Below are 27,829 nucleotides of genomic sequence, written 5' to 3'. Positions count from 1 at the left end.
TAAGGACATATTATTGGCGACGAGAAACTGGGATTTAAACCACGCGAGCATGGCTACTAGCAGCACAGACGAGAGATACTGTGTCGGTGATGATTGGGACAATTTTATTGAGAGACTACAGCAAAGTTTCGTCACCAAGGAATGGTTGGGACATGATTCGGCCGACAAACGCAGGGCTCATCTCCTGATGGTTTATGGATCCAGAACGTACTCCCTGATGAAGAACCTTCTAACGCCAGAGAAGCCGGCGGACAAGACTTTTGAAGAGCTCAGTAAGTTGATCGGGGAACACTTTAAACTGGCGAGCAGCATGCACATGGCGAGACACCGGTTTTATAAGCATCGGCGGCAAGAAGGGCAAAGCGTTCCAGACTTCGTGGCGGACCTCTGGCGACTGGCGAGCCTATGTAAGTTCCCAGATGCATGCACAGTGGAGATGCTGCTAGACTTTTTTATTGAGGGCATCGGGCATGCTGGGGTTTTCAGGAAACTGATTGAGACCAATGACTTGACCCTGGAAACGGCGGCTTTGATGGCCCAGACATTTATCTCAGGAGAGGAAGACACCAGAATGATGTTTGACAAAAATGTTGGTTTAAATGCAGCAAATGGACAGGGAACCAACATTGTTAATGCGGCACAGAGTTCTCCAGGCAAACAGGGGCAATCGGACATGCCCGAGTATGTAGTCGAACCCAAAGGGGGAATTCAACAGAGACAATGGCTAGCTGAAGGGCAATTCATGCCATCGCAATAGACAATGCAGCCAGTAATGGGGCCATCAGCACCTGTTAATGGTGCATTTAAGGACAGTTACAGAGACAGTCAGAGATGATCGACTGGTAATGGATCTTTTGTTTCCAACAACGGCTCATGTTGGAGGTGTGGAGGCAAACACACAGCCAGAGCTTGCAGGTATCAGCAATATACCTGCAGAAACTGCAACGTCAGCGGTCACTTGGCGCGTATGTGCAGGAAGCCTGCAGCCAGGTTGATGTACGAGGAGGACGGGCCCGATGTAAGCCCCACGAGGCCAAATGAAAACTGGGGGAAATCGCTGGAAGCTGAAGTTCAGCGAGTTCATGTGGAGCACATATACAGTTCATACACCAGAACGCCACCGATAATGATGAAAGTGCTCCTCAATGGCATCCCAGTATCAATGGGGCTGGACACAGGGGCCAGCCAGTCCCTGATGAGTATCAAACAGTTCGACAAGTTGTGGGCGCCAAGGCCAGGAAGCCAAAATTATTGCCGATTGACGCAGAGCTACAGACATATACAAAGGAGATCATTCCGGTGCTAGGCAGCGCCACGGTAGTCGTGACCTACAAAAATTTGGAGAACAGGTTGCCACTCTGGATTGTCTCGGGGGATGGTCCCACACTACTGGGGAGGAGTTGGCTTGCTGTCATGAACTGGAAATGGGGCGATGTCAATGCAATTTCTTCTGTGGAGCGAATATCATGCTCACAGATCCTGGACAAATTTGACTCACCATTTCAACCCAGCATTGGCACTTTCATGGGGACCAAGGTAGTGATTCACATGAACCCGGACGCCAGGCCAGTACACCACAAGGCCAGAGCGGTGCCGTACGTGATGCGGGAAAAGATAGAAGGCGAATTGGACCGTCTGCTGAGGGAAGGCATCATCTCGCCAGTCGAATTCAGTGACTGGGCGAGTCCGATTGTGCCGGTGCTCAAGGCGGATGGGTCGGTCAGAATATAGAAAATAGGTGCAGGAAGAGGCCATTCGGCCCTTCGAGCCTGCACCACCATTCAATAAGATCATGGCTGATCATTCCCTCAGTATCCCTTTCCTGTTTTTTCTCCATAACCCTTATCCCTTTATCCGTAAGGGCCATATCTAACTCCCTCTTGAATATATCCAATGAACTGGCATCAACAGCTCTCTGCGGTAGCGAATTCCACAGGTTAACAACTCTCTGAGTGAAGAAGTTTCTCCTCATCTCAGTCCTAAATGGCTTACATCTTATCCTTAGACTGTGTCCCCTGGTTCTGGACATCCCCAACATCGGAGTGGGAGAGTGAGTGAATGATTGAGTGAGTGGGTGTGAGTGAGTGAGTGGGAGAGTGAGTGAGTGGGTGGGAGTGGGTGGGTGAGTGAGTGAGTGAATGAATATGTGGATGAGTGAGTGAGTTTGAGTGGGTGGGTGAGTGAGTTAGTGAGTGGGTGGGTGAGTGAGTGAATTAGTGTGAGTGGGTGAGTGAGTGGGAGAGTGTGTGAGTGAGTGAGTGGATGGGAGTGAGTGTGAGTGAGGGGGTGAGTGCATGGGTGGGTGAGTGAGTCGGTGAGTGAGTGGGTGGGTGTGGTGATTACAAGGCCACCATCAATCGGGTGTCACTCCAAGACCAGTACCCGCTACCAAGAGCGGAAGACCTCTTTGCGACGCTATCCGGTGGCAAACTTTTTTCAAAATTGGACCTGACCTCAGCTTACATGACCCAGGAGCTGGCGAGTGAGTCGAAGAAGCTGACCACCATCACGACACACAAGGAGTTGTTTGAGTACAACAGATGTCTGTTCGGGATTCGCTCGGCCGCCGCAATCTTTCAACAAAACATGGAAAGTCTCCTCAAGTCGATTCCAAAGACGGTGGTTTTTTAAGACCACATCCTCATCACGGGTTGCGATACTGAAGAACACCTCCACAACCTGGAGGAGATGCTACGCAGACTGGACCAGGTAGGTCTGCGACTGAAAAAGGTGAAGTGCGCCTTCCTAGCTCCAGAGGTAGAATTCCTGGGGATGAAGGTCGCAGCAGACGGGATTAGACCTACTGTGTCCAAAACGGAAACGATCCAGAGAGCATCCAGACCCCGCAATACGACGGAGCTGCGTTCGTTCCTGGGGCTCCTGAACTATTTTGTAACTTTCTTTCCAAATTGAGCACGCTGTTAGAGCCGCTGCACGTGCTCCTATGCAAAGGTCGTGAATGGGTCTGGGGGGACAGCCAGGAAAGGGCTTTTGATAGAGCACGCAATTTTTCATGCTCCAACAATCTGTTAACGCTATATGACCCATGTAAGAAACTTGTGTTAACGTGCGACGCGTTGTCCTATGGGGTCGGGTGTGTGTTGCAGCATGTCAATGTCAAGGATCAGTTACAGGCGGTAGCTTATGCCTCCAGAAGTCTGTCCCAGGCAGAAAGGGGCTACGGGATGGTAGAAAAGGAAGCGCTTGCATGTGTTTATTTAGTAAAAAAAAAATGCACCTGTATCTCTTTGGCAAGAAATTTGAGCTGGAGACAGATCACAAACCCCTAACGTCCCTTTTGGCCGACAACAAGGCCATAAATGCAAATGCGTCAGTCCGCATACAGAGGTGGCACTCACGTTAGCCGCCTATGACTAAACAATTCAGCACAGACCGGGCACTGAAAACTGCGACGATGTACTCAGCAGGCCCCCACTAGCCACCACTGAGGGAGCAACCGAGCATGCTGCTGAGATGGTCATGGCTGTTGAAGCTTTCAAAAGCGAAGGCTCACCCGTGACAGCTCGTCAGATCAAAGTCTGGACAACTAGAGACCCGCTACTGTCTTTAGTCAAGAAATGTGTCCTGAATGGGGACTCGGCAGCCATGTACGGGGCATGCTCTGAGAAATTTAAACCATTTCACAGGCGCAAGGATGAACTCTGGATTCAGGCCAATTGCCTACTATGCGTAAACCGAGTTGTCATGCCCCAGATGGACAGAGAGGCTCTCATCCGAGAACTCCACAATGAGCACCCGGCATTGTCATGATGAAGGCAATTGCCAGGTCACACGTTTGGTGGCCAGGGATAGATGCAGACCTGGAACTTCGTGTTCGCAGGTGCAACACGTATGTCCAGCTGGGCAATGCGCCCAGGGAGGCCCCCCTTAGCCCCTGGTCCTGGCCCGCCAAGCCATGGTCACGCATCCATGTGGACTACGCAGGTCCTTTCATGGGAAAAATATTTTTGGTTGCAGTAGACGCCTACTCCAAATGGTTCGAGTGTGACATTCTCAATTCAAGCACATCCTCTGCACGGTAGAAAGTCTACGGGCAATGTTCGCCGCCCACGGTCTACCGGACGTCTTGGTCAGCGACAATGGCCTGTGCTTTACAATCATTGAATTCCAGGACTTCATGGCAGGAAATGGTATCAACCATGTCAGAATGGCACCGTTCAAGCCGGCCTCAAACGGCCAGGCGGAACGAGCAGTGCAGATAATCAAACAGGGGATGCTCAGAATCCAAGGGGGTTCCCTACAAAGCCGCTTATCACACCTCCTGTTGGCCAATAGATCCCGACCACACTCACTCACAGGGGTTCCACCCGCAGAGCTGCTGATGAAAAGGACGCTCAAAACGAGGTTATCCCTTATACAGCCCACCATGAAAGAAATTGTTGAGAGCAGGCTTCGGTCACAATGTGACTACCATGACAGGAATGCGAGGGTGCAATGTATTGATGTCAGTAACCCTGTCTTTGTCCTCAACAACTCTGCAGGACCCAAATGGCTCGCAGGCACTGTGATTGCCAAAGAGGGGAATAGGATTCTGATAGTTAAACTTACCAAATATGCCGCAAACACGTGGATCAAACAAAAAGGAGGTTCAGCCACCCCATAGAAGAAGCAGAGGAAGAACACGATCTAGAGTTCACTCCACCACAGGTGACTGAACACCGGAACCAAGTGGAGGAGAGCCCAGTCACTGTGGGCAGTCCGGACAGGCCTGAGGCACCACAAACAGCAGACACTCAGGCCAGCGCCCAACAACCGGAGCCCCAACTCATGCGCTCTACAAGGGAGCGTAAACCACCAGAGAGACTTGACCTGTGATCCCATTAAGACTTTGGGGGGGAGGTGATGTCATGTATTCGACTGTCATTGTAATCCATGTATAAACTGACCTAAGTTGTACACCGTGAGAACACTGACCACTAGGTGGTGAACTTGTGGGCGACACTCCTAACCTGGACTTTTAGGTATAAAAGGGGAGGCTCCAAACATCTTCTGCACTTCAGCACTGGCTAATAAAGGACTGGTCACAGAGGGATCTTCTCTCAAGTATGGGCCTCGTGTGCATTTATACTGTACAGTAAGGACATATTAGATCCCATTGCGCATCATGAATTCTTTCAATTCCGCACTGGTGAAACATGGCCCGTTGTCACTGACCAGTATGTCAGGCAGCCCGTGGATGGCAAACATGGCCCTCAGGCTTTCAATGGTGGCGGTGGCGGTGGCGGTGCTTCCCGACATTATTTCACATTCAATCCATTTTGAAAAAGCATCCACTACCACCAGGAACATTTTACCGAGAAACGGGCCTGCATCATCGACATGGATCCTCGACCATGGTCTGGAGGGACAGGACCACAAACTTAGTAGTGCCTCTCTGGGCGTGTTGCTCAACTGAGCATATATGCTGCATTGCCATACACTCTAAGTCAGAGTCGATACCAGGCCACCACATGTGGGATCTGGCTATCGCTTTCATCGTTACTATACCCGGGTGTGTGCTGTGGAGATCCAAGAAGAACGTCTCCCTGCCCTTTTTTGGTAGCACTACGCGGTTACCTCACAACAGGCAGTCTGCCTGAATGGACAGCTCGTCCTTTTGCCGCTGGAACGGCTTGATTGGCTCTTGCATTTCAACGGGGATGCGGGCCCAGCTCCCATGCAGTACACAGTTTTTTACTAGGGACAGCAGAGGATCTTGGCTGGTCCAAGTCCTAATCTGGCGGGCCGTGACAGGTGATTTATCATTTTCAAACACTTCCATGACCATCAACAAGTCTGCAGGCTGTGCCACCATCAACAAGTTTGCAGGCTGCGCCATTTCCATCCCCGTGATGGACAATGGTAGCCGACTGATAGCATCCGCACAGTTCTCGGTGTCTGGCCTGTGGCGGATGGTATAGTTATACGCTGATAGCGCGAGTGCCCACCTTTGTATGCGGGCTGAGGCATGAGTATTTATCCCCTTGTTTTCAGCAAACAGGGATGTGAGGGGCTTGTGATCGGTTTCCAGCTCAAATTTGAGGCCAAACAGGTACTGATGCATTTTCTTTACCCCGAACACATACAAGCTAATGCCTCTTTTTCAATTATGCTGTCGGCCCTTTCAGCCTTAGACAAGCTCCTGGAAGCATAGGCAACAGGTTGCAACTTCCCCGCACCGTTAGCTTGTTTTAATACACACCCGACTCCGTACGACGACACGTCACATGCTAGCACAAGTCTTTCACACGGGTTATACAATACAAGCAGCTTGTTGGAGCATAAAATGTTTCTGGCTTTCTCAAAAGCAATTACTTTTTTTTTTCCCCATACCCAGTTCTCACCTTTGCATAATAACACATGTAGGGGCTCTAAAAGGGTGCTTAACCCCAGTAGGAAGTTACCAAAATAGTTGAGGAGTCCCAGGAACGACCGCAGCTCTGTGACGTTCTGTGGCCTGGGCACGTTCCTGATAGCCTCTGTCTTGGCGTCTGTGGGCCGAATGCCATCCGCCGCGATCTTTCTCCCCAAATACTCCACTTCTGTTGCCATGAAGACACATTTCAACCTCTTCAGCCGCAGCCCTACGCGATCCAGTCGCTGGAGGACCTCCTTCAGGTTTTGTTGGTGCTCGCTGGTGTCCCAACCCATGACCAATATGTCGTCCTGAAAGACCACCGTGTGTGGTACCGACTTGAGTAGGCTCTCCATGTTTCTCTGGAAGATCGCTGCAGTCGACCGAATTCCAAACGGGCATCTGTTGTAGATGAACAGTCCCTTGTGCGTGTTGATGCAGGTGAGGCCCTTCGAAGACTCCTCCAGCTCCTGCGTCATGTAGGCCGAAGTCAGGTCGAGCTTGGTGAACGTCTTGCCTCCTGCCAGCATCGCAAATAGGTCGTCTGCCTTAGGTAACGGGTATTGGTCCTGTAGCGAGAAACGATTAATAGTTACTTTATAATCGCCGCAAATCCTGACCGTGCCATCACTTTTGAGTACTGGAACAATCGGGTTGGCCCACTCGCTGAATTCCACTGGGGAGATGATGCCCTCGCGTTGCAGCTTGTCCAGCTCAATTTCCACTCTCTCCCTCATCATGTGAGGTACCACTCGCGCCTTGTGGTGAATGGGTCTTGCCTCTGGGACCAAGTGGGTCCACACCTTCACCCCGGAAAAGTTTCCAATGCCTGGCTCAAAAAAGGAAGGAAATTTGTGAAGAACCTGGGTATATGAAGCCTCATCAACATGTGATTGCACTCTGATGTCATCCCAGTTCCAGCCGATTTTGCCCAGCCAGCTCCTTCCAAGCAGTGGGGCCATCGCCCAGGACAATCCAGAGTGACAGTTCGTGCACCGTGCCCTCCTGGGTGACCTTGGCCATGGTGCTGCCCAGGACAGTGATAAGCTCTTTGGTGTACGTTCTCAGTTTCGTGTGGATGGGGCTCAGGACTGGTTTGAATGCCTTGTTGTACCACAGTCTCTCAAACATCTTTTTACTCATGATGGATTGGCTAGCGCCAGTGTCCAGTTCCATGGCTACGGGTAAGCCATTCAATTTTACGTTCAGCATTATAGGTAGACATTTCGTCGAAAATATGTGCACCCCGTGTACTTCAGCATCTGCCTCCTCTCTCTGAGGCTCGAAATTGCTTTGATCCACCATGGACCGATCTTCCTCTGCCATGTGGTGGTTTGCAGAGCTTGCAGCTCGTTTGCAAGCTCGTTGGAGGTGCTCCATTGTTCCACAGCTCTTGCAAACCTACCCTTTGAAGCGGCATGAACCGGCTGAATGGAAGCCTCCACAACGCCAACAAGATGTGAATTGCCTTGCATTCATGCTTTGTTGGGGACTCTGAGTCATCTGGGTCACCTGAGGCCTGCTGGCAGTTGCAGACTCGTGGGTTCTGCCCTATATATTTCTGCTCTCAAACACAGTTCCAGTTAATTTATGAACATTGCTAGCACTTGTGTGCTGAGAGATTTGTTTGGTGTTATCACTAGTGGACATAAACGCCTGTGCTATCGCAATGGTCTTACCGAGGGTCGGTGTCTCTACAGTCAAAAGTTTTTGTAGGATGGTCTCGTGGCCAATGCCCAGTACAAAAAAGTCTCTGAGCATTTGCTCCAGGTAGCCATCAAACACACATTGTCCTGCAAGTCGCCTTAGCTCGGCGACGTAGCTCACCACTTCCTGACCTTTAGATCACTGGCACGTGTAGAACCGATACCTCGCCATCAGCACGCTCTCCCTCGGGTTAAGATGCTCCCAAACCAGTGTATACAGCTCCTCATACGACTTATCTGTGGGTTTCACCGGAGCCAATAGATTCTTCATGAGGCTGTAGGTCGATGCTCCCCAGTGACTGCAGCATGGCCGATGGAAGGCTGCTGCATTTCCATGTGCGGGGCAGGGGAGAGGGGAGACTTCAGAAGGCCTTGCAGGATGCCCTCAAACTGCTCTGGCCCTAGAAGGTCCGGCTGTAGACTGTACCAATTCGGCATGGGCAGCAGTAGTCTGGGCTGGCTGGCTGATGGCTAGTGGCAAAGGCAACAATCGACTGGTCGTGGTGGGAACAGGAATGCTGTCATCTTGCGAGAGGATAGCAGGGTCCTGCTCCATTGATCCACCTCACCATTCCTAGCAATCTGTTGGAACACAGATTGCTGGGCTGCTGCTGCGACACCTTACAAGCTCTACTTAACAGCAGTAAACCTACCCACAATGACAGCAGTCTGACCTTGGGGAGCAGCAAGCTGAGACTGCATGAGAGCAGTCTGAGCTTGGGTGGCATTGAGCTGAGACTGCATGAGAGCAGTCTGCGCTTTTGCTGCAGCACTAAGATGTTGGGTCGCTTCTGCCTGTGCTGCAAATGCAGCCGTAACATCATCCATCACACGCAGCATCATGTCTGGGTCGACACGGTCTCTTCTGGAGTTTTTCATCATTTCCAGCCTGAAAATCCTGAACTCCAAACTCTGTGCAAAACCCCATGCAATGTTGGAGGCTGACTCCTCCATGCTCCTTGACATTGTGAAGAGTCTCTCTGGCAGGCTTGCCATTGCACTGAGCAATTCAGTATGCATGCCCATCACCCTTCTTCTGAAGACCGCCTGATCAAGGTCCTCATCTGAGTCCTTTGCAGCCGAATTTGCGCGCTAACTCACCCTTCGACGAGCTGGCCCCCGAGCTACTCTTTTCCCCAGCTTTGCTGCAGCCCACACGTGCCCGGTGCCTCACCCTGTGCATATCCCACTTCTGCATTAGCCTCTAAAGTACAGGTAGTGCCAGTGTGCGAGTGACAGTCGCAGTGATGCTATGTCTTCTTACTCACTCCCTCACTCTCCTGCATTGCCTTGGGAACAGGTTGGTCTGGTGCTTTGTATTGATTTAGCTGAAAGCAAAAAGGCACAACAGTTTTATTATAGTAAGGGGAGGGGAGGGCAAAGATATGCATGCATACAGCATCAACAGTTTGTAAGTGAGAAGAGATTGTGGGATGAGAAGGAAGTGGGATGTGCGAAGAAGGATTAGCAAGGAGCAAACTGTTGTTGTCCCCAAAGGCTTCAACCCCGCCAGTTGCCACGGCCTCCATGAACTGCTGCCCAATGATCTCCAGCACTCGCACCTCCGGTTGGGTGAAGTCCTGGATGGCAGCTTTCCCCCACCTGTCTGCCGCTGCTTCTTCCTGTTATGCGCGACCTTGGCCTGCAAGAGAAAGAGAAATGTGTGAGTGAGTGTGGTGCAATGTGTTTGAGTGATGTGCCTGCCATTGTTGATTAGCTGTCAGTGTATAATAGCTGCAAGGTGTGAGATATGGGTATGAGTGTTGCAGCAGCAGAAAGGTTGCGAGGGTGAAGTGAAGCTATGATTATGAGGTAAAAACAGAAAATGCTGGAAATACCCGGCAGGTCAGGCAGCATCTATGGAAAGAGAAACCGAGTTAACATTTCAGGTCAATGACCTTTTGTCAGCAATGGTTTTAACGTTGAGATCAAGGCTATAATCATGTTAATGAGGACTGAGCACGAATTTTGCATGCTACCCAGACCATTTTGACCTGGTGCAGCTGAACAGGCCTTATCACTGCCTGTTTTGTGGCCATATCCAATTTCTAGGCCAATGATTTTTATAAGTTTCGAAGGATCTCTTCCGTCTGCCATTATCACCATCGATTGACTATCATCAGAGCTTTGCTGTTTCATTGACTTGTTATTTACTGCAGCTGTATCACAACTTGGATACCGTTTTCTAATTCAAAGATTAACTCCTCATTTCCTCCATCAAGAATCTCACTAACTTCCTCCAGGCACCATATTCCTTTTTTACAACCTTATCAACTTGTGCTCCCACTTTTGGAAAATCTGTACATCTGAACTGTTAAGTGTCTCTAATTCTCTACTCCTTTAAAGTTTAACTATTTCAGGTGTGTGTCATATCCTCCTCAAAAGAAATCACCGTACATTTTTCTGTATTAAATTTCATCTGCAGTCTATCTGGATGCCATGTATGCACCACTGATGTTTTCCTGCTCTTACTGCAGCTTAACCAACAAAGTTTCTTTTTAACTTGCCTTCATGTGACGCCAGGAGGAACAGTAGCTGGCCCAAATTGATGGGGAACCAACAGGCGAGATGTAACTGATCAATTGGCGTTTTGAACTTGCTGCAATTATGCTGATTGGGCCCAAAGCACAGTTTTTAAAAATTCATTCACAGGGATGTGGGCATCGGCAACAAGGCCAGCATCTATAGCCCATTCCTAATTGCCCTTAACTGAGTGGTTTGCTAGGCTATTTCAGAGGACTGTTATGAGTCAACCACATTGTTGTGGGTCTGGAGTCACATATAGGCCAGACCAGGTAAGGACTGCAGATTTCCTTCCCGAAAGGACATTAGTGAAGCAGATGGATTTTTATGACAATCTGGTTACATGGTCACCATTACTAATACTAGCTTTTTATTCTAGATTTATTTATTAACTGAATTTAAATTCCCCAGCTGTCTTGGTGGGATTTGAACTCATGTCTCCTGATCATTAGTCCTAGCCTCTGGATTACTACTCCAGTAACATAACCACTATGCTACCACTAATTTCAGAAACTCCTGTTAATGCTGACAGTTGAAAACTGAAATAATGCCCACCATGTGGCCACCCGAGGCACACCCGATGCCATTTTTAGGTTGCCTTGAACTGGGTGTTTAGTACTTCAGCCTGTAAATATTTAAATCATGGTCCACTGAGCAGAAGGGCCGCACACACTTCTCCCAGTAGTACCAATTGTACTACAGGTAGCCTAACTGGCGGCTCTTAAAGAGACTGCTGGAGGCCGCTCCTGTAAAGGAAAGGATTTTTTTCCTAAAATATTTGTCGGTCCAGGCAGAGCATGAATGCTCTTCCTGACTCCACAAAAATCTTCAAGCCCACTGCCAGCTTTTCAGTTGCCTCTCCAATTGCCATCTTTCCTCTCTCAGGGCCTGATTCTGGCTCGGCTCCACAGAGGAGCCACTGGATTCCCCTCCTCTCCAATTGGTGAGTTGTCACTGACCTCCTGAATGTTTTGAGTGAGAGTAGAAATTTGCCTCCATACTGTTTACCTGAAATATATGTCAAACTGCAGTCGAGTCAAAGCTAATAAAGAAATTAATATAGTTCAACAAAATGAGTTGGGAATATTTGCCATTGTACATAAGTGCCATTTTTTATGGACTGAAGAAACTATTATTTGTTTATGTTCAGAGCATTCTGGGGAGCTGAAATGTGCTTTGCAAGCAACGTCAAGGGTTCCAAGTAAAACTGCCATTAGCCACTATTTTTGCATTGACACAAAGAAGTTTTAGGTGCAGAACAATGTAAAAGTAGCAGTGTAAGTCAGGAGTCAAATTAGTGATTTGACCCCTGAGCGTACTAAAGCAAGAGTCTGTGACTTGGCTGCACAACTTGGACTTCAATTTAATGCAGAATCTCTTTAATGTTAAGAGAAAATGTATGTTCCCTCCAGCTCTCTCATAACATTACTTGATTGCCACCCTGGTTGTAGTGCTCTGCACATCCATGCATATAGTCCTGTGCAGAGATTTCTCCTGGCTAGGGAGAGTGCAATGCACAGCAAAGTGCAGCTGGTAGTAAAACTTGGATCTGCCAGCTGGGCATTGTAGTAAGATGTGTAAATAGTCCTCCAATTCCAAAGATTCATATTTAGATTCCAGGCTCGACTGGCATTTGACCTCCACCCCATGGAGAATATTTTACTGGATCTTGGCTGTGCCACCCGATAAACTAGATGGGAAATCTATATCACCCTGCAAATCATCTATCATGTTAGCAGGTGTTAAGCACGGACAAGTCCTCAGGCCAGGATATCCTGCTCGTCTGTCTAATGCAGGAAAGCGTGAAAATGTGATAGAAATTAGGCAGAGATAATTGCCGAGATAAAAAGGTAATGGGGACAAAACTGTTCGAGGGTTCTGCCAATCTCCCACCGTAACACAAGTGGTTTACAACTTGCCTTGTAAGGGGTGGAACCTCTACCCGCCTCTGGCAAAGTAAATGACATGGGTCGGTGGCGGATCCCGAGACGGAAATTCTCTATACTGGAAGTTCCTGTTCCACTGGCTCAATAGGGACCTGGCATATCGCCGGATGCCTGTACGCCAAGTAGTTGAGGCATACTTGGTTCCAGATAAGTGACAAATGTCCCTATCGCTGGGTTCCAGGCCAAAGAAGCAGGCAGTGAACAATGGGTACTAGTGTTTCTGGCCTCATGGAGTAGGCCAGCACCGGAGATGCACCTGTAGTGGTACTGGTGCCTGCGTGTTGCATGCAAATAAGGTGCCCTCCCAAAAACTCTGGTGGGTTCAGTGGTGGAGGGCATTGGTGGATGCAATCCTCGCGTAACTGCCAAAATTCCATCCTGTGGAATTTTGACCCTCATATCCTTTTGATATTGTTGGTATTTTGCATATTGACTCTGTGACATTTTGTAACTCATTTTTTATTTTTACAATTGGAAATACCAGTTTCATAGATTAAATGTCATTACAGATGTAAGGCATTAAATTGGTTGGTTTTAGACTGACATTACTTAATGAGGAATCTGCATAATTGATTGGATGATTCTAAAGGTCACTTACAGCTGACTTTTGGAATGGGATATGCTTGGTTGTTGAGAAGATCTGCTGAGCACACATTTGCTTCCATTGAAATCTTCCAACAAGTATTAATCAATGACAATAATTTTGGCATACAAATAAGGGGTCAAAACTAAATAGCAGTACGTGTCCAGAGTAATGCTGGAACAAATTGAATTTTCAAACAGCTATGTTTGAAAGAATCAAAAATTCCTATCTAATTTCTTTAATTTATTTTTCTAACTTACTAACATGATTTTTACTTAAATTATTTTCTTCAATGCTCTCAAATGAAAAGTTTCAAATTTATTGTTAAATCTGTAAATGGGATTCCCTTTGTGTTATTGTTCATTTTGACTCCCATGTTATATAAGCTTTATAAAATCACATTTATCCTCCAGGGATTGAAAGCATTGTTTTACCAACATTTTTTTAAAGTATAACCAGATCAGAGCGCATCAGAAAATCACCCAAACAGACTTGCATTAAAAATGCACAGAAAATAGTTTTGTGCATGGTCCTACACCACTGAATGGTAGAACATGGTGTTACATTTTTGGGTTTCCTTCTTCGCTCAATAATTAGATACCCTTGTGTTACTCTAGGGCCTAGATTTTCGCCGACTTTGCGACCGGATTTTCACCACGATTTGACCCACTACGGCGAAAACCCGGTCGGCAGGATTCTCGGTGACCTCTTTGCGGCGGCGCTTTAACGTACCGTCGGGGAGAGGAGTGCCAACGTGCAATGCAGCGAATTGCATTACCATCGTACTTTCGGCTCTCTCGGGACGCGTATGCTGCACCCAGAATACCGATAGGGTCAAACCTGTTGGTGCAATCCTGCCAGCAGCGGTAAGTAAGCAGATCTGCAAAAAGGTAAGTTAAAGTTTTTATCTTTTAATTATTTATCAGTGATTTAGCAGGTAAGGGTTTTTTGAATGTTTATTACAATTTTTTTGTTTTGTTTTTACATAAGAACATAAGAAATAGGAACAGGAGTAGGCCATGCGGCCCCTCGAGCCTGCTCTGCCATTCAATAAGATCATGGCTGATCTGATCATGGACTCAGTTCCACTTCCCTGCCCGCTCCCCATAACCCCTAATCCCCTTATTGTTTAAGAAACTGTCAATTTCTGTCTTAAATTTATTCAATGTCCCAGCTTTCACAGATCTCTGAGGCAGCGAATTCCACAGATTTACAACCCTGAGAGAAGACATTTTTCCTCATCTCAGTTTTAAATAGGCGGCCCCTTATTCTAAGATCATGCCCTCTAGTTCTACTCTCCCCCATCAGTGGAAACATCCTCTCTGCATCTACCTTGTCAAGCCCCCTCATAATCTTATACATTTCGATAAGATCACCTCTCATTCTTGTGAATTCTAATGAGTAGAGGCCCAACCTACTCAACCTTTCCTCATAAGTCAACCCCCTCATCCCCGGAATCAACCTAGTGAACCTTCTCTGAACTACCTCCATTCATAAATATGGAAACCAAAACTGCATACAGTATTCCAGGTGTGGCCTCACCAATACCTTGTATAGCTGTAGCAAGACTTCCCTGCTTTTATACTCCATTCCCTTTGCAATAAAGGCCAAGATTCCATTGGCCTTCCTGATCACTTGCTGTACCTGCATACTATCCTTTTGTGTTTCATGCACAAGTACATAAGAACATAAGAAATAGGAACAGGAGTAGGCCATCCGGCCCCTCGAGCCTGCTCCGCCATTTAATAAGATCATGGCTGATCTGATCATGGACTCAACTCCACTTCCCTGCCCGCTCCCCATAACCCCTTATCCCCTTATCGATTAAGAAACCATCTATTTCTGTCATAAATTTATTCAATGTCCCAGCTTCCACAACTCTCTGAGGCAGCAAATTCCACCGATTCACAACCCTCTGAGAGAAGAAATTTCTCCTCATCTCTGTTTTAAATGGGCGGCCCCTTATTCTAAGATCATGCCCTCTAGTCTGAGTCTCCCCCATAAGTAGAAACATCCTCTCTGCATCCACCCTGTCAAGCCCCCTCATAATCTTATACGTCTCGATAAGATCACCTCTCATTCTTCTTAATTCCAATGAGTAGAGGTCCAATCTATTCAACCTTTCCTCATAAGACAACCCCCTCATCCCCGGGATCAACCTAGTGAACCTTCTCTGAACTGCCTCCAAAGCAAGTATATCCTTTTGTAAATATGGAAACCAAAACTGCTCGCAGTATTGCAGGTGTGGCTTCACCAATACCTTAGTAAGATTTCCCTGCTTTTATACTCCATCCCCTTTGCAATAAAGGCCAAGATACCATTGGCCTTCCTGATCACTTGCTGTACCTGCATACTATCCTTTTGTGTTTCATGCACAAGTACCCCCAGGTCCCGCTGTACTACGGCACTTTGCAATCTTTCTCCATTTAAATAATAACTTGTTCTTTGATTTTTTTCTGCCAAAGTGCATGACCTCACACTTTCCAACATTATACTCCATCTGCCAAATTTTTGCCCACTCACTTAGCCTGTCTATGTCCTTTTGCAGATTTTTTGTGGCCTCCTCACTCATTGCTTTTCCTCCCATCTTTGTATCGTCAGAAAACTTGGCTACCTTCTCAGTCCCTTCTTCCAAGTGGTTAATATAGATTGTAAATAGTTGGGGTCCCAGCACTGATCCCTGTAGCACCCCACTAGTTACTGGTTGCCAACCAGAAAATGAGCCGTTTATCCCGACTCTGTTTTCGGTTAGTTAGCCAATCCTCAATCTATGCTAATATATTACCCCCAACCTCGTGAACTTTTATCTTGTGCAGTAACCTTTTATGTGGCACCTTGTCAAATGCCTTCTGGAAGTCCAAATACACCACATCCACTGGTTCCCCTTAATCCACCCTGCTCGGTACATCCTCAAAAAATGTCAGCAAATTTGTCAAACATGACTTCCCCTTCATAAATCCATGCTGACTCTGCCTGACCGAATTTTGCTTTTCCAAATGTCCTGCTACTGCTTCTTTAATAATGGACTCCAACATTTTCCCAACCACAGATGTTCGGCTAACTGGTCGATAGTTTCCTGCTTTTTGTCTGCTTCCTTTTTTAAATAGGGGCGTTACATTTGCAGTTTTCCAATCTGCTGGGACTGCCCCAGAATCCAGGGAATTTTGGTAAATTACAACAAATGCATTCACAATCCCTGCCACTACTTCTCTTAAGACCCTAGGATGCAAGCCCCCCCCCACCCTTCGCAAGGCCTCTCTCGCAGCGTTACCGGCCCCGGACTAAAATTGCCGAAACTCGCGGTTTGTGCAACGCCGACTTTACCAAACGTAAAAGCCAAAAGTTAGGCCTAAATACGGTAACGCAGCGAAAACAGTCATTTTTGCGTAAAACTACCATGAAAACTGAAAATCTAGCCCTTGATAGTTTCAGCTTCCTTGTTTCAGATTACTCTCATAGTTAAGCCCTAGCTCTTTACTTTCTTGAGATTGTTTTTACTTGCTGTGATATCCAGATAAAATTTAATACCGTACTCAGGAATTCAACAGAGAGCCCTTTTACAAATGATCGCATGTCTGGTTGTCTTAAAAAGGCAATAGAATAACACAACGGTGTACTTTTTAGATTCCAACTACTAAACTTATTTATTGAACAGCAATAGAAAAAATTAGTAGTAACAGCAATGCAATATAAATGACAGATTGGCTCAGTGAAAGCACTCTTGCCTCCGAATCAGAAGCATGAGACTTTAAGCTCCATTCTAGGCCTTAAGCACGCATTCTTATCATCATCATCATCATAGGCAGTCCTTCGGAATCGAGGAAGACTTGCTTCCACTCGTAAAAATGAGTCTTTAGGTGGCTGAACAGTCCAATACAAGAACCACAGTCCCTGTCACAGGTGGGACAGATAGTTGTTGAGGGAAAGGGTGGGTGGGACAGATTTGCTGCACGCTCCTTCCGCTGCCTGCGCTTGATTTTTGCATGCTCTCAGCGATGAGACTCGAGGTGCTCGGCGCCCTCCCGGATGCACTTCCTCCACTTAGAGCGGTCTTTGGCCAGGGACTCCTAGGTGTCAGTGGGGATGTTGCACTTTTCAGGGAGGCTTTCAGGGTGTCCCTGTAACGTTTCCTCTGCCCACCTTTGGCTCGTTTTCCATGAAGGAGCTCTGAGTAGAGCGCTTGCTTTGGGATTCTCGTGTTTGGCATGCGGATGATGTGGCCTGCCCAGCAGAGCTGATCAAGTGTTCTAGACTGATACTTGAGCGCAGTACTGAGGAAATATTGCATTGTTAGAGATACTGCCAATCAGGTAAGATGTTAAACAGAGGTTACACCTTACTGCTCAGGTGGATGTAAAAGATCCTATAATACTTGAAAAAGAACAGCGAGTTCTCAAAGTATCTTGGCCAACATTTATAATACAACAAATTAATTAGTCATTTATTTCATTGCAGTTTGTGGGATCTTACGATGTGCAAATTAGTTGATTCATTTGCCTACATAACTACAGTGATTACATTTCAAAAAGTACTTCATGACCTGTGAAGCACTTTAGAACATTGAAATCATGAAAAATGCTTTTTAAATACAATTTCTTTCTCTTTTTTAATATAATTTTACTGTAGTTAAGTTACAACTTGTACATCAGTAAATAAATGGCTTCCAAATCTTTGTTAAATTATGCTATAATTAATCATGCTGACCACCCAATGTACTCAGTGAGAGGCCTGAGCCATTTTGATGGTCGGTCCTCATTTGCATGTCATTAGCAAATCTGTATGTGCTGTACCAGCACTTGGAGGTAGCTCACCAATCGGGGTGGAAGTAGTTGGTGGGAGTGGTGCGGCAGTTCCTCCACGGAACCCAGCTGGAAGTCAAGATTAAAAAGCAGGAGGACTGGCAGCGAGTCACAGGCTGATAATTTACCTGTGCTGTTTCTGGAATGGCCCTCCAACTCAATTTTTTGATCACCCCTCCCCTTTTGACCCACAACTAGTTGCAGAGCCTTACGCCACATCGGCCCTACTCTTTGGACCTCCCAAGAAACATTCACAAAGCCCACGGTTTGAATTACCTCTCCAACTCACGTTTCTGTAGCTTGGCAATTACTCCTTTTTTCTTTTATCTATTGTTTTTTTCTTTTCCTCCTTTGTAAATTACCTTGGGATATTTTCTTCATTAAGGGCTAGGTTTTCGATTTTCAGCAGCAATTTTCAGAGAAGGTTTTACGCCAAAATTACCGATTTCGCCTAACTTAAGGCCATTACACATCGGTAAAGTTGGCGTTGCACGAGGATTCGTGGTGCAAACAGTGAGTTTCAGCAACTTTAGTCCGGGGCCGGTAACGCTGCGAGAGAGGCCTTGGGAGGGGCGAGAAACAACAAAAATTGCAAAAACATTCAAAAAAACCCTTACCTATTAAATCGCTGAGCAATAATTAAAAAATAAACATTTTAATTTACCTTTTTGCAGGTCTTCATACTTACTGCTGCTGGCAAGGCTGCACCGACAGGTTTGACCTTGTCGGTATTCAGGGTATGGCGTACGGGTCCTGAGATAGCTCAAAGTGCGACATGGATACAATCCATTGCGTTGCACGTTGGCAATCCTTTCCCCGGCGGTACGTGAAAGCGCAACCGCAAAGAAGTCACTGAGGAACCCGCTGACTGAGTTTTCGCCACAGAGGGTCAAATTGCGGCGAAAACCCGGTCGCAAAGTTGGCGAAAATCTAGGCCTAAAAGTGCTATTATTTTTGTTGTTGTAATGTGACAGAATTTAAGAAGCTAATTCCAAGCTAAATCTTGGGCAATATGTTTTACTTTTGTCACGAGCTTGTCCCTGTGATTTATTGCAAATCCCTACTTCATTGTACTAGCAGTGTGAGGCTAGTTGTATTCTCTTCGGGAGGAAGGAAGGAGAAAGGTCAGAGCGTGGTCACACTGAGTAATAGCAGCCTTTGATGGGTTGCCCCAAGTTGCAAATGCTGCATGGCATAGGAGGTCCGTAAAAAGGAAAAAAACTTTTAATAAATAATTTTATAGATAATTAATGTGGTACAAAGCCTGCTGCTATTTTGAAAACCACAAACTAAACTTAGTACTTAAAAAATTAACATACTAGGGCAATACTCACACATTCTTAATTACATTATCAGATCCAGAAAAGGTGGCGTGGATATTATGTTCGAAAGTGCATCCATAATTACTATGAAATGAAAAAGTATTTCAAAGGTCTTAGCATGAAAAATCAGATCGTAAGGTAAGCTCCTGCATTTTAAAAATGTAATTCCATGGTGATGACTTATTTTTCATCTGCACTACTTATTTAGAGATTTACGGAACAATTAAAGATCTGAAGAATTGCAAAATAATATTAAATGCGAATTGAAAATAGACAAATTTTACAAAAAAGATTGTAACAATATAAGTATTTTAAAAGATAATGCTTAAAAGTCAATAGTATGTACGATTAATGATACATTCATGACCAACGGATGATACAGTTTGGCTTCAGGTAATTTGTCTATTTGTAGTTTCTTGTCCCATCTTACACTCACTGCTGATGCCATTAACAAGATACAATGCCCACCTCCCCATTGAATTGGTGAGTACATGCACCACAGGGTGTAATATTGAGCCACGCAGACCAGGAAATTCCCAGAATTAGTCCTTGATCTATGCTGATTTAGCATATCTCACCCATAGAAATATTGAAGACACTTCAATACATTGGCTTCAGTACCCCAGGCTAGACAAAGAGAAAGACATTTATCCAGGGATTCTACTCCGGGAAAGTCGGGGGCAATTTTAACCCTACTCGCTCAGCAGAAACCTAGTGGGTGGACAGTTAAAATTGCCCAGGCTCTTACCTGTTTGAAAGCCACCATGGTCACAACATCTACAATTTTAACCTGCTCTCCTGAGCAGGCAGCCAGGACATGCGCCCGGAGTCAACAGAGTCCTTCTTTACATATGCATGTTGTGGCCCAATGACATAATTGAGACCCGGCTGTAATTTTAATTCCGGGTTGAGTGGGAAATCCACCGAGAGCTAAAATTGGGCCAGTTAACTGTGTGGATGCTGGATGAGGATTAATATGTATATATGTTAAATAGGATGTTAAGGCTCGCAGGGGTCAAAATTGCCCCTTTTTGCGATGCCCATCAGCACCTCTGGGGTGGGGGGAGGGGCGCTAATGGGACGCAAAACAATTTTCACCGGGGGGAGGGGGCTCTACTGCCTCACGCAAAATTGAGTGAGAGTTAGCGGAGACGCTACCACGGTAGTGCTGTACCCCGCCGAGCAACCGGTGATGACGTAATTCACGCTGCAGATATTGCCCTGCACCCCGCACGGCTGCCGCGGGCGGTGTCAGCGCCAGCCTCGCGGGTCGTGAACCGTGCTGACATCCACTCACAGGCGGAAGTTAAAGGGGAGGTCGGGAGTGCCCCGCGCCACCATCTTACCTGTTTGGCCAACTCACCAGTTAGCCCCTTCTTTACTTCTCTGGCATGGTCCGGGCCGCCATCTTGCAGCCCGGCACTCCATTTTGTATGCCGGGCTGCGGCCTCGGCACCACGCTGGCCTGGTGGCCCTGTGGAGGCCATCAGGACTGGCAGAGTGCACAGCAGCACTCCCCTTCAAGCGAGGGGGAGTGGCGTTAAAACATGTCAGTACTATGTGGAGCATCTGCGTAGCCCTGCCGATTGCTCCCAATTATCATCCTGAACCTGCCCATCAGGAAATGGAGTGCGCGAGATTGTGCTCCACTTCCTGTGCTGGGCGGTAACCACAATTTCCCGGCCCCGAGCCGGTTACCACCCCCAATCGGGGCGCTGGGGAAATTCTCCCCCACTGCCTAGTATCACAAATGAATAATGACCTGTTTAGTAAGCTATCCCAGCATGAGACAGTGGTCCAGAATTTGCTGGAATGTTTTGGCGTATTTACAAGTACCATTTTCTTCAGAGGAAATAGATGTGTAACTATTTTACACCAGTTTTACGCTGAGACATCGCACTTGTAAATTTCCTCGATCATTTGCGCCATTTCCAAGATGCGTCCGGCAAAACCCTCTGCCACTCATTTACACAGCTACGCTGCCCTTGCAAAAGACCAGCTCACGCATGTTTCCTGGATTTGTGCAAATAATGTCCTAATGTAAATTTACACCCCAAAATTTAGGTGCAGCACAGCCAGAAGTCACCTGATAACTGAGTTTCTGAAGTTTGATAGCAATTTTCTTTGCTTTTTGTTTTAAATTCTTACTGAAACTGGCACCATATTTAATCAAAGTGTAGTCAGTCTAGTGTACCCCAAATCTTCCATCCCCTCTCATGCATTCAGATGGACTAAACAGATGGAATGTTCTTCCCAATGGGCAATTCCCTGTTCTGTATAGTATTGGAAGAGGAGCAGTCGAGCCATTAGGCTCTGAGAATGAGGCAGAAGATTGCAGCCCACTCACAGTTGCCCCTGTTGCATTTGCCCTTGTTTTATGCTGGGCTTTTGTGCTCTGGAATAGGCAAATGAGATCTGCAGGAAGTTTACGCATACATTTCAGTGAGTAAGACTGGTACAGAAACTGGTGTAAATTTGATGTAATTTCTGCATAAATGCAATCCAGGAAACTCCTAGACAGTGCCTTCAAGAGAGGATGGCAGAAAACGGGGTAACATTTCTTGGTGACATGCACAAAGCTCACAGGAAAAGCATTTTGTTTATATGGCATATGCATAATTAAGGAGAAAATACAATTTTTATAAATTTAATATACTTTGAAGTAGTGTTAAATTGTGCGACATTTATGGCATCACGCAATATAAGATGAAATGGGCTGTATAATGGATGCAGAACAAGTTACCTTGGTGCATGACTGCACGTAGTGCTGTTTAGAAGAACATCACATTAGCGATAAACCGTGAAATTTAACAGACAATATAGTACAATTTACAGTAACATTCTATTGGGAGAAGAAAACTACTAATTTTCAATGTGAGCTGTTTATATCAACTACACTTACCTGAGCATTGTATTACCCTCTATGTACAGAGCTTAATATGTCTTCAAATTAAGACTTGTGTTGCTACAGTGATAAATTGATCTGATTAATTTAAAGGCTGAGTATGCAATTGGTAAGCTTGTACACTTCTAACCTCTAGCTAGATATGCAAAAAATAGACCCCTGTTTGGATCAAACAAATGATATCATGAAATTAAAAATTAGCTGCCCTGTTGCTGAGTCATGACATTAATAAAACATTATTAGCTTGGAGCTCAGAAAAGCTACTGTTATTTATTGCAAAAGTCAAAGCAAACATTTTATTCATGTGCACAATCTCGAAATACTGTTTCTTTTAAATTGCCCCTGATTTATTCTGGAGGGGACCTGACTTGGGAATACTAAAAGTAACATAGTAATTGCATCATACAAGACTGTTGCTCTTATTCAATTCCATGGATGGCAATATTACAGTGTCCATCTTCTGATCATTCAACTTTCCTGCAAAATCACTTAATGAAGTTAGGAGACCCAAGTTCACTATCATAATTTTGTAATGCAGTTTTGGACAATATAATAATTTATCACTTGTCAAGCAGACAGTTTTAGTTTATACATTTAATAAGGGCATCCTTTAGTGTGGGTAATTAGGACTGAACAGTTTGCATATTTACTAAATGCAGAATGTCATTGCCACCACGGCCTATTGCCTACATGAATTATTTCTCTATCTGTGTTAAACAGCTGTGCAATTATTACTGCCATAATCAGATAATTTCCCCTATGTAAGTTTTCTCTTGTGAGGCAATTAATTTAACCCTTCTAAAGCCAAACAGAATTTTTGCATAAACACATATTTGTGCGTGACTGGGGATGGAGGACTTTAATACAAATTTAAATGTGAGATAAGTTACATATTTTTATAGATATAATTTAAGAACCAAAGGTTCATATGTGCACATTTACCTCAACAAGCAGAATGTCTTTTTAAAAATTCTGATATTTACTGATGAAATCTTTTAAAAATCATTTTGTTAAGAAATGAATATATATTTTGAAAGGATTTAACATTTAATAATAAATTACAGCTTATTTATAAAATCCCAGTTCAATTCAATGTAATCAGGATATTTTAGTAAAACTATTTTAATTGGAAAATGTACTGTATGCAATACCTCAAACCTTTCTTAAGCCATGAAAATTGGCATTTAAATGAAGGCAACTGTGCAGAATGTTTGAATCCAAATATATTAGATTAAATATTGCAAAAAACTGTATTTTTATATTCTTTTAATGCACATTAAGAACAAGCTACACTGCTTAAATGATCTATATCCTTTTAATGCAAATTATTGATATTATTTCTGATCATTAAAATTTGAATTCTCTGACAGTTTAAAACAATCTATGGTCCTTTGAATAAATAATTTGCACTATTTTAATCAGATGTGTACATTTAAGTGGTGATTTAAAATTATTTTGTATTAAAACAGAAATGTATGTGAATGTGCTTTGTTTTTGTTTGTTGGATGGTTATAAATAATGTAAAATTTGTTTTCCACAACAGATCTGAAGGGCATGCAGAACATGTGTAATTTAAATTGTAAACCTAGTTAAAAAGTGCATTAGTACACAAGGATAAAACATTTAATTAATAGAATTTGATAAAATCATAATAGGTATTATTTAATCTGTTTACTTGACAAAGTGTTCTATTAGATATTCTCAGATAAATCTGCTGTTCTTATGTTTAACTTTTTGTGTTGGGATCTGAGAAGGTTTTTTTGCCACTTTTGATATTGATAGTGATGGCAACTGTTCTTTTGGCTAAAATACAATCCACTTTTTTCATTACTGTATTACATCTTACATAAATATAATTATTTAAATATAATTAATACTCTGTTTTCTGCAATGGATTAGTATTAAGAAATCTCTTTAAGGACACAGAGGTCACTGATGTTACAAACACCTTAGGTCGAGCAGAAATAGACAGATCTAATGAGGTTTGTTGGGTGCCACACAAAGCAAGAGAAGCAGATACAGATCCTTTCATTGGAAATAAATTTGTTTGGCTTTACAAATCTACTTAGCAGTTAATAATAGGTTTGAGATGCAGGTCAGGAAAGGTCATATTACCAGGTTGCAGTACAGTACAAAAGGTACGGTGAGTACAACTTTTTGATCTCTAAGGCCTGAAAAACTGTACACAAACATAAATAGGCTATTCTCTAACTTATTTCATATTAATAAGCAATTTCAGAAGCCGGATGGGGCCATGCCATTGCAGGTAATTCTTCTATTTTGCAGTTTGGCCTAATGTTGATTAAAAATTGCACCTCTGCAAAAGCAAAGCAATGTGATTTTTAAATGTCAATATATTCACTATTGTAACCTTGAGTAAAATATCTTGCTTAAGAGTCATTGAAAAAGGCATAACAATTGAAATTGAAGGAGTTGCTTATAAATTTAGCTTTTGTCAGTTCATGTGCATGGTGAATCTCTGCTTAATTGTAGGAAAGGACTGGAGGAGTATGAAGAGACAAAGAAGAAGGAACGGGAAAAGAAAGCTATAGAAGAAGAAGAGAGGAGAAAGCATTACCAAGCCCGAAAGATGCATTACCTCCTCAGCACTGAGCAGGTCTGTGTACCTGTCCTGACAGCTTGCATAGTCGCCTGGGTCCCTGCCTGACAGAGATAAACTATCAGGCTGAATGGGACATGACTTGCTGAAATGATATCACAAAGACAATACTTCGAGTTCAATTTAGTGCTTTTCTATTGTGGAGTGCAAGCACCATGACTACTAGGTGACAGCATCTTCATACAGGCAGCATCAGCATTGTTGGCAGAAAGAGTCCAAGTCAGCAGTTTGATCTGCTGGCAGATAACACAACAGGAAGGGCATAACCTCAGCCTAACAACTCATTTTGACTGCCTCGTTTTGTGTTGTAGTATTGTCAAGCACTAGCCAACAAGCTGTTAAACTAAGATGGTAAAACATTTTTTTAATTGTCTTATCTTTTCTGCAACTGTTTCAGCAGGGTAGAGTTCCGAAGCGTAGGTTAATTGCAACTGACAGACTTGTTTTATGAAGGCTGCTTTAGGTTCATAAAGCAGCCGCTTTTCAAAATCGATGTGTCTAGAAATGTCTGGAAGAATTTTTTGATGAGTTGCTACAAGCAAACAAAGCAGCCTCTGTTTACATAGTTGGCAAAATAGGTAGAAAAATAGAATAGTAAAAGGGCAGTAAAATCATTTTTGTTTGTCTAACTGCTATACGACTGATGCAGTACTTTGCCATATACATGTTGCAAAGAAGTCAATTAAGTTGACATGGACAAGAAGCTGAGCTTATATTTCAAATGTCACATTACAAAAGTGTACAATTTGTGATTTTCTTTTTTTTACTTCTTTATTTCATATTTTTATAGTGCTCCAGTAATGTAAGCGCTGTAATATTTGTCTATAATTGTATGTTTGGATTCTGTAAAAAAAAAAGTGTAATCTTGCAAGGGCTGAGATATCAATCAGGTAATTTATATGGTTTGTCCATTCATGAAGGAGTCCTAACAAATATGTGCTGCAGCAGAGAATGTTATGGTCAGAAAAAAATTACGCTAGTACAATATTCAGTTTTTTGCTGACCAGCAGTATTGTAGAGCTAAAAAAAACTAATAACATTTTTGCTAGAATTTTGAGGACCGATTTTTAATTTTTTTCAGTGGACCAATTTTAAACTTTTTTAGTGCAACTAACTTTTGTAGAGATGATTGCATGTGTGATATCCTTAAAACTCATGACTTGCACAATGAAAGTTCTAGAAAGATTTTCCACAATTTTCAGTTTATACATGGGTTTCAAAGCCATCATTTTTTTACACGCGTGTTATTTTCAAAGAAAAAGATAGAAAACAAGTCAACATGGTGATGCAAATGAGCAACATGACTAAATTGAAAGAAAGCATTAGGAAAATATATGAGGTATTTTTGTCACAGTGCTGTATTAAAATTAAAAACCTCAAAAGCTGAAATACTAGTAGAGGAAGGGGTCCCCACATATGCTACATAATATAATTAATAGGTCACATACAAAAATATACATACAATATGGCAAAATATGTTAACTTGTATATATAGTTCTGTAAAGATTTGCTAGAGCACAATATCATTTTTTTATGTTGCAAAAATTTCTAATCACATTTTTCTCAGTTGAAAATGGCAATGTTTTTGGAACAAGGTACAGAAATAAATGAATCCAAGTTATAATTGATATAATAGCTTGATATTACTTATTCTGCCCTCAGTAATTCTTGCACAAATGTGTTTTTTTAACAAATGTGTTTTGCCAAATCACCCAGTCAGTGGGAGACAATCACTACGGACACCTGGGTGAATGAAGTGGGATCATGTCCAAGGGCTATAACTTTCACATCAAAGGGCCTCTCCCAAGATCCCAATGCATTTTGTCATTGGTTATGTTATAAAGTGGATCCTGTTCCTCAATGGTGATTGTATCTCTTAACTGATGGAACCTTTGTTATGGTTTTGGGGAGATGACTTGAGATCAGATTTTAAACATTAAACTTAACAAAAATCAACTACTTCCACACATCCATTAGAGATGCCAAAAAAAGTTTTTTTGAAAGAAAATATTACTAGTACAAAGTACTGTTCATTCGTATAGCCTCCCTAACCAGAGCCTTCAAGTGCTGAATGATGTCTACAACAACTTGCATTTATATAGCACCTTTAACATAGTAAAACGACCCAAGGCACTTCATAGGAGTGTAATCAGACGAAAAAGATTGACACCGAGCCAAAGAAGGAGACATTAAGATCGGTGCCTAGAAACTTGATCAAAGATGTAGCCCCTTTTTATAGCTCCGTTAACTTCTCCGGGGTGCATTAACGGGAAGCAATGAATTTATTGTCCAGGGAGTGGGGTGATAGCACCTCCCAGAAAATTGCCTGGTGGTTTGGAGGGCTCTGTCCCAGTAGTGCCACGCCCTGGGATTAGCGCCCTGCACCGTCACATGCCCGGAGATGATGCTATTGCTGTGCGTGCCAACACCTTACTGCCCCATGCCAAATCCTATGCGCCCTGCGGGGGGAAATTGCCCCGCGAGGCTGGCGTGGACCGATATCAACACCAGCCTCATGGGGTGCGAAGCTGGTGGACATCTGCCGCCAGGGTGCCCCTTAAAGTGGAAGCCTATAGGGCCGTGGGCCGTCACTTTATTTTGTCGGCTGACTCTTGCATCAGCCCAACAATGACAGCCCTCGTATTGACAGTGCCGCCATCATGCAGCCCGGCACGCTGTTTTGGGTGCCGGGCCGCTGGCCTGGTCGATTGTGTCCCTGGTGGCCCTGTGGCTGGCTACTAAAGGGCCTGCAGAGTATGCAGCGGCCCTACTCTTTAAATGAAGGGGAGGGGCATTGTAGCTATGTGGAAGTACCGTGTAGCACTGGACTCCCACCACTGGAACGCCCCTCCAAGGAAGCAGAGTGCCATAGTCAGCGCTCCACTTCCTTTTAGGAGTGCACATACCCAATTCCGCGTAGTGGGCAGGACTTCTGGGCCGGGCAATAGCAGTCCTGTCCCCGGAAGGTTACCACCCCAAAACGGGGCGAGGACAATTTTGCCCCCTGTAGGCTTTTAAGAAGGCAGAGAGATTTAGGGAGGGAATTCTAGAGCTTAGGACCTGGACAGCT

The 27,829-nt window shown here is 44.5% G+C and overlaps 1 protein-coding gene across 1 annotated transcript in view; it reads left to right on the top strand.

Moving 5' to 3' along the window:
* Positions 1-27,829, top strand: part of spata17 (spermatogenesis associated 17) — a 516,063-nt gene that overhangs the window by 117,464 nt on the left and 370,770 nt on the right. Inside the window, exons 5-6 of the mRNA XM_070889444.1 lie at positions 19,269-19,372; positions 24,633-24,756. Coding sequence (XP_070745545.1) covers positions 19,269-19,372; positions 24,633-24,756 — 228 coding nt within the window. The remainder of the gene's footprint in view (positions 1-19,268; positions 19,373-24,632; positions 24,757-27,829) is intronic.

This window comes from Pristiophorus japonicus, chromosome 9 (genome assembly GCF_044704955.1).
Source record: "Pristiophorus japonicus isolate sPriJap1 chromosome 9, sPriJap1.hap1, whole genome shotgun sequence".
Taxonomy (NCBI): domain Eukaryota; kingdom Metazoa; phylum Chordata; class Chondrichthyes; family Pristiophoridae; genus Pristiophorus; species Pristiophorus japonicus.
The sequence above is the reverse complement of the archived record's forward strand: the minus strand, read 5'-3'. Positions and strand labels throughout refer to the sequence as shown.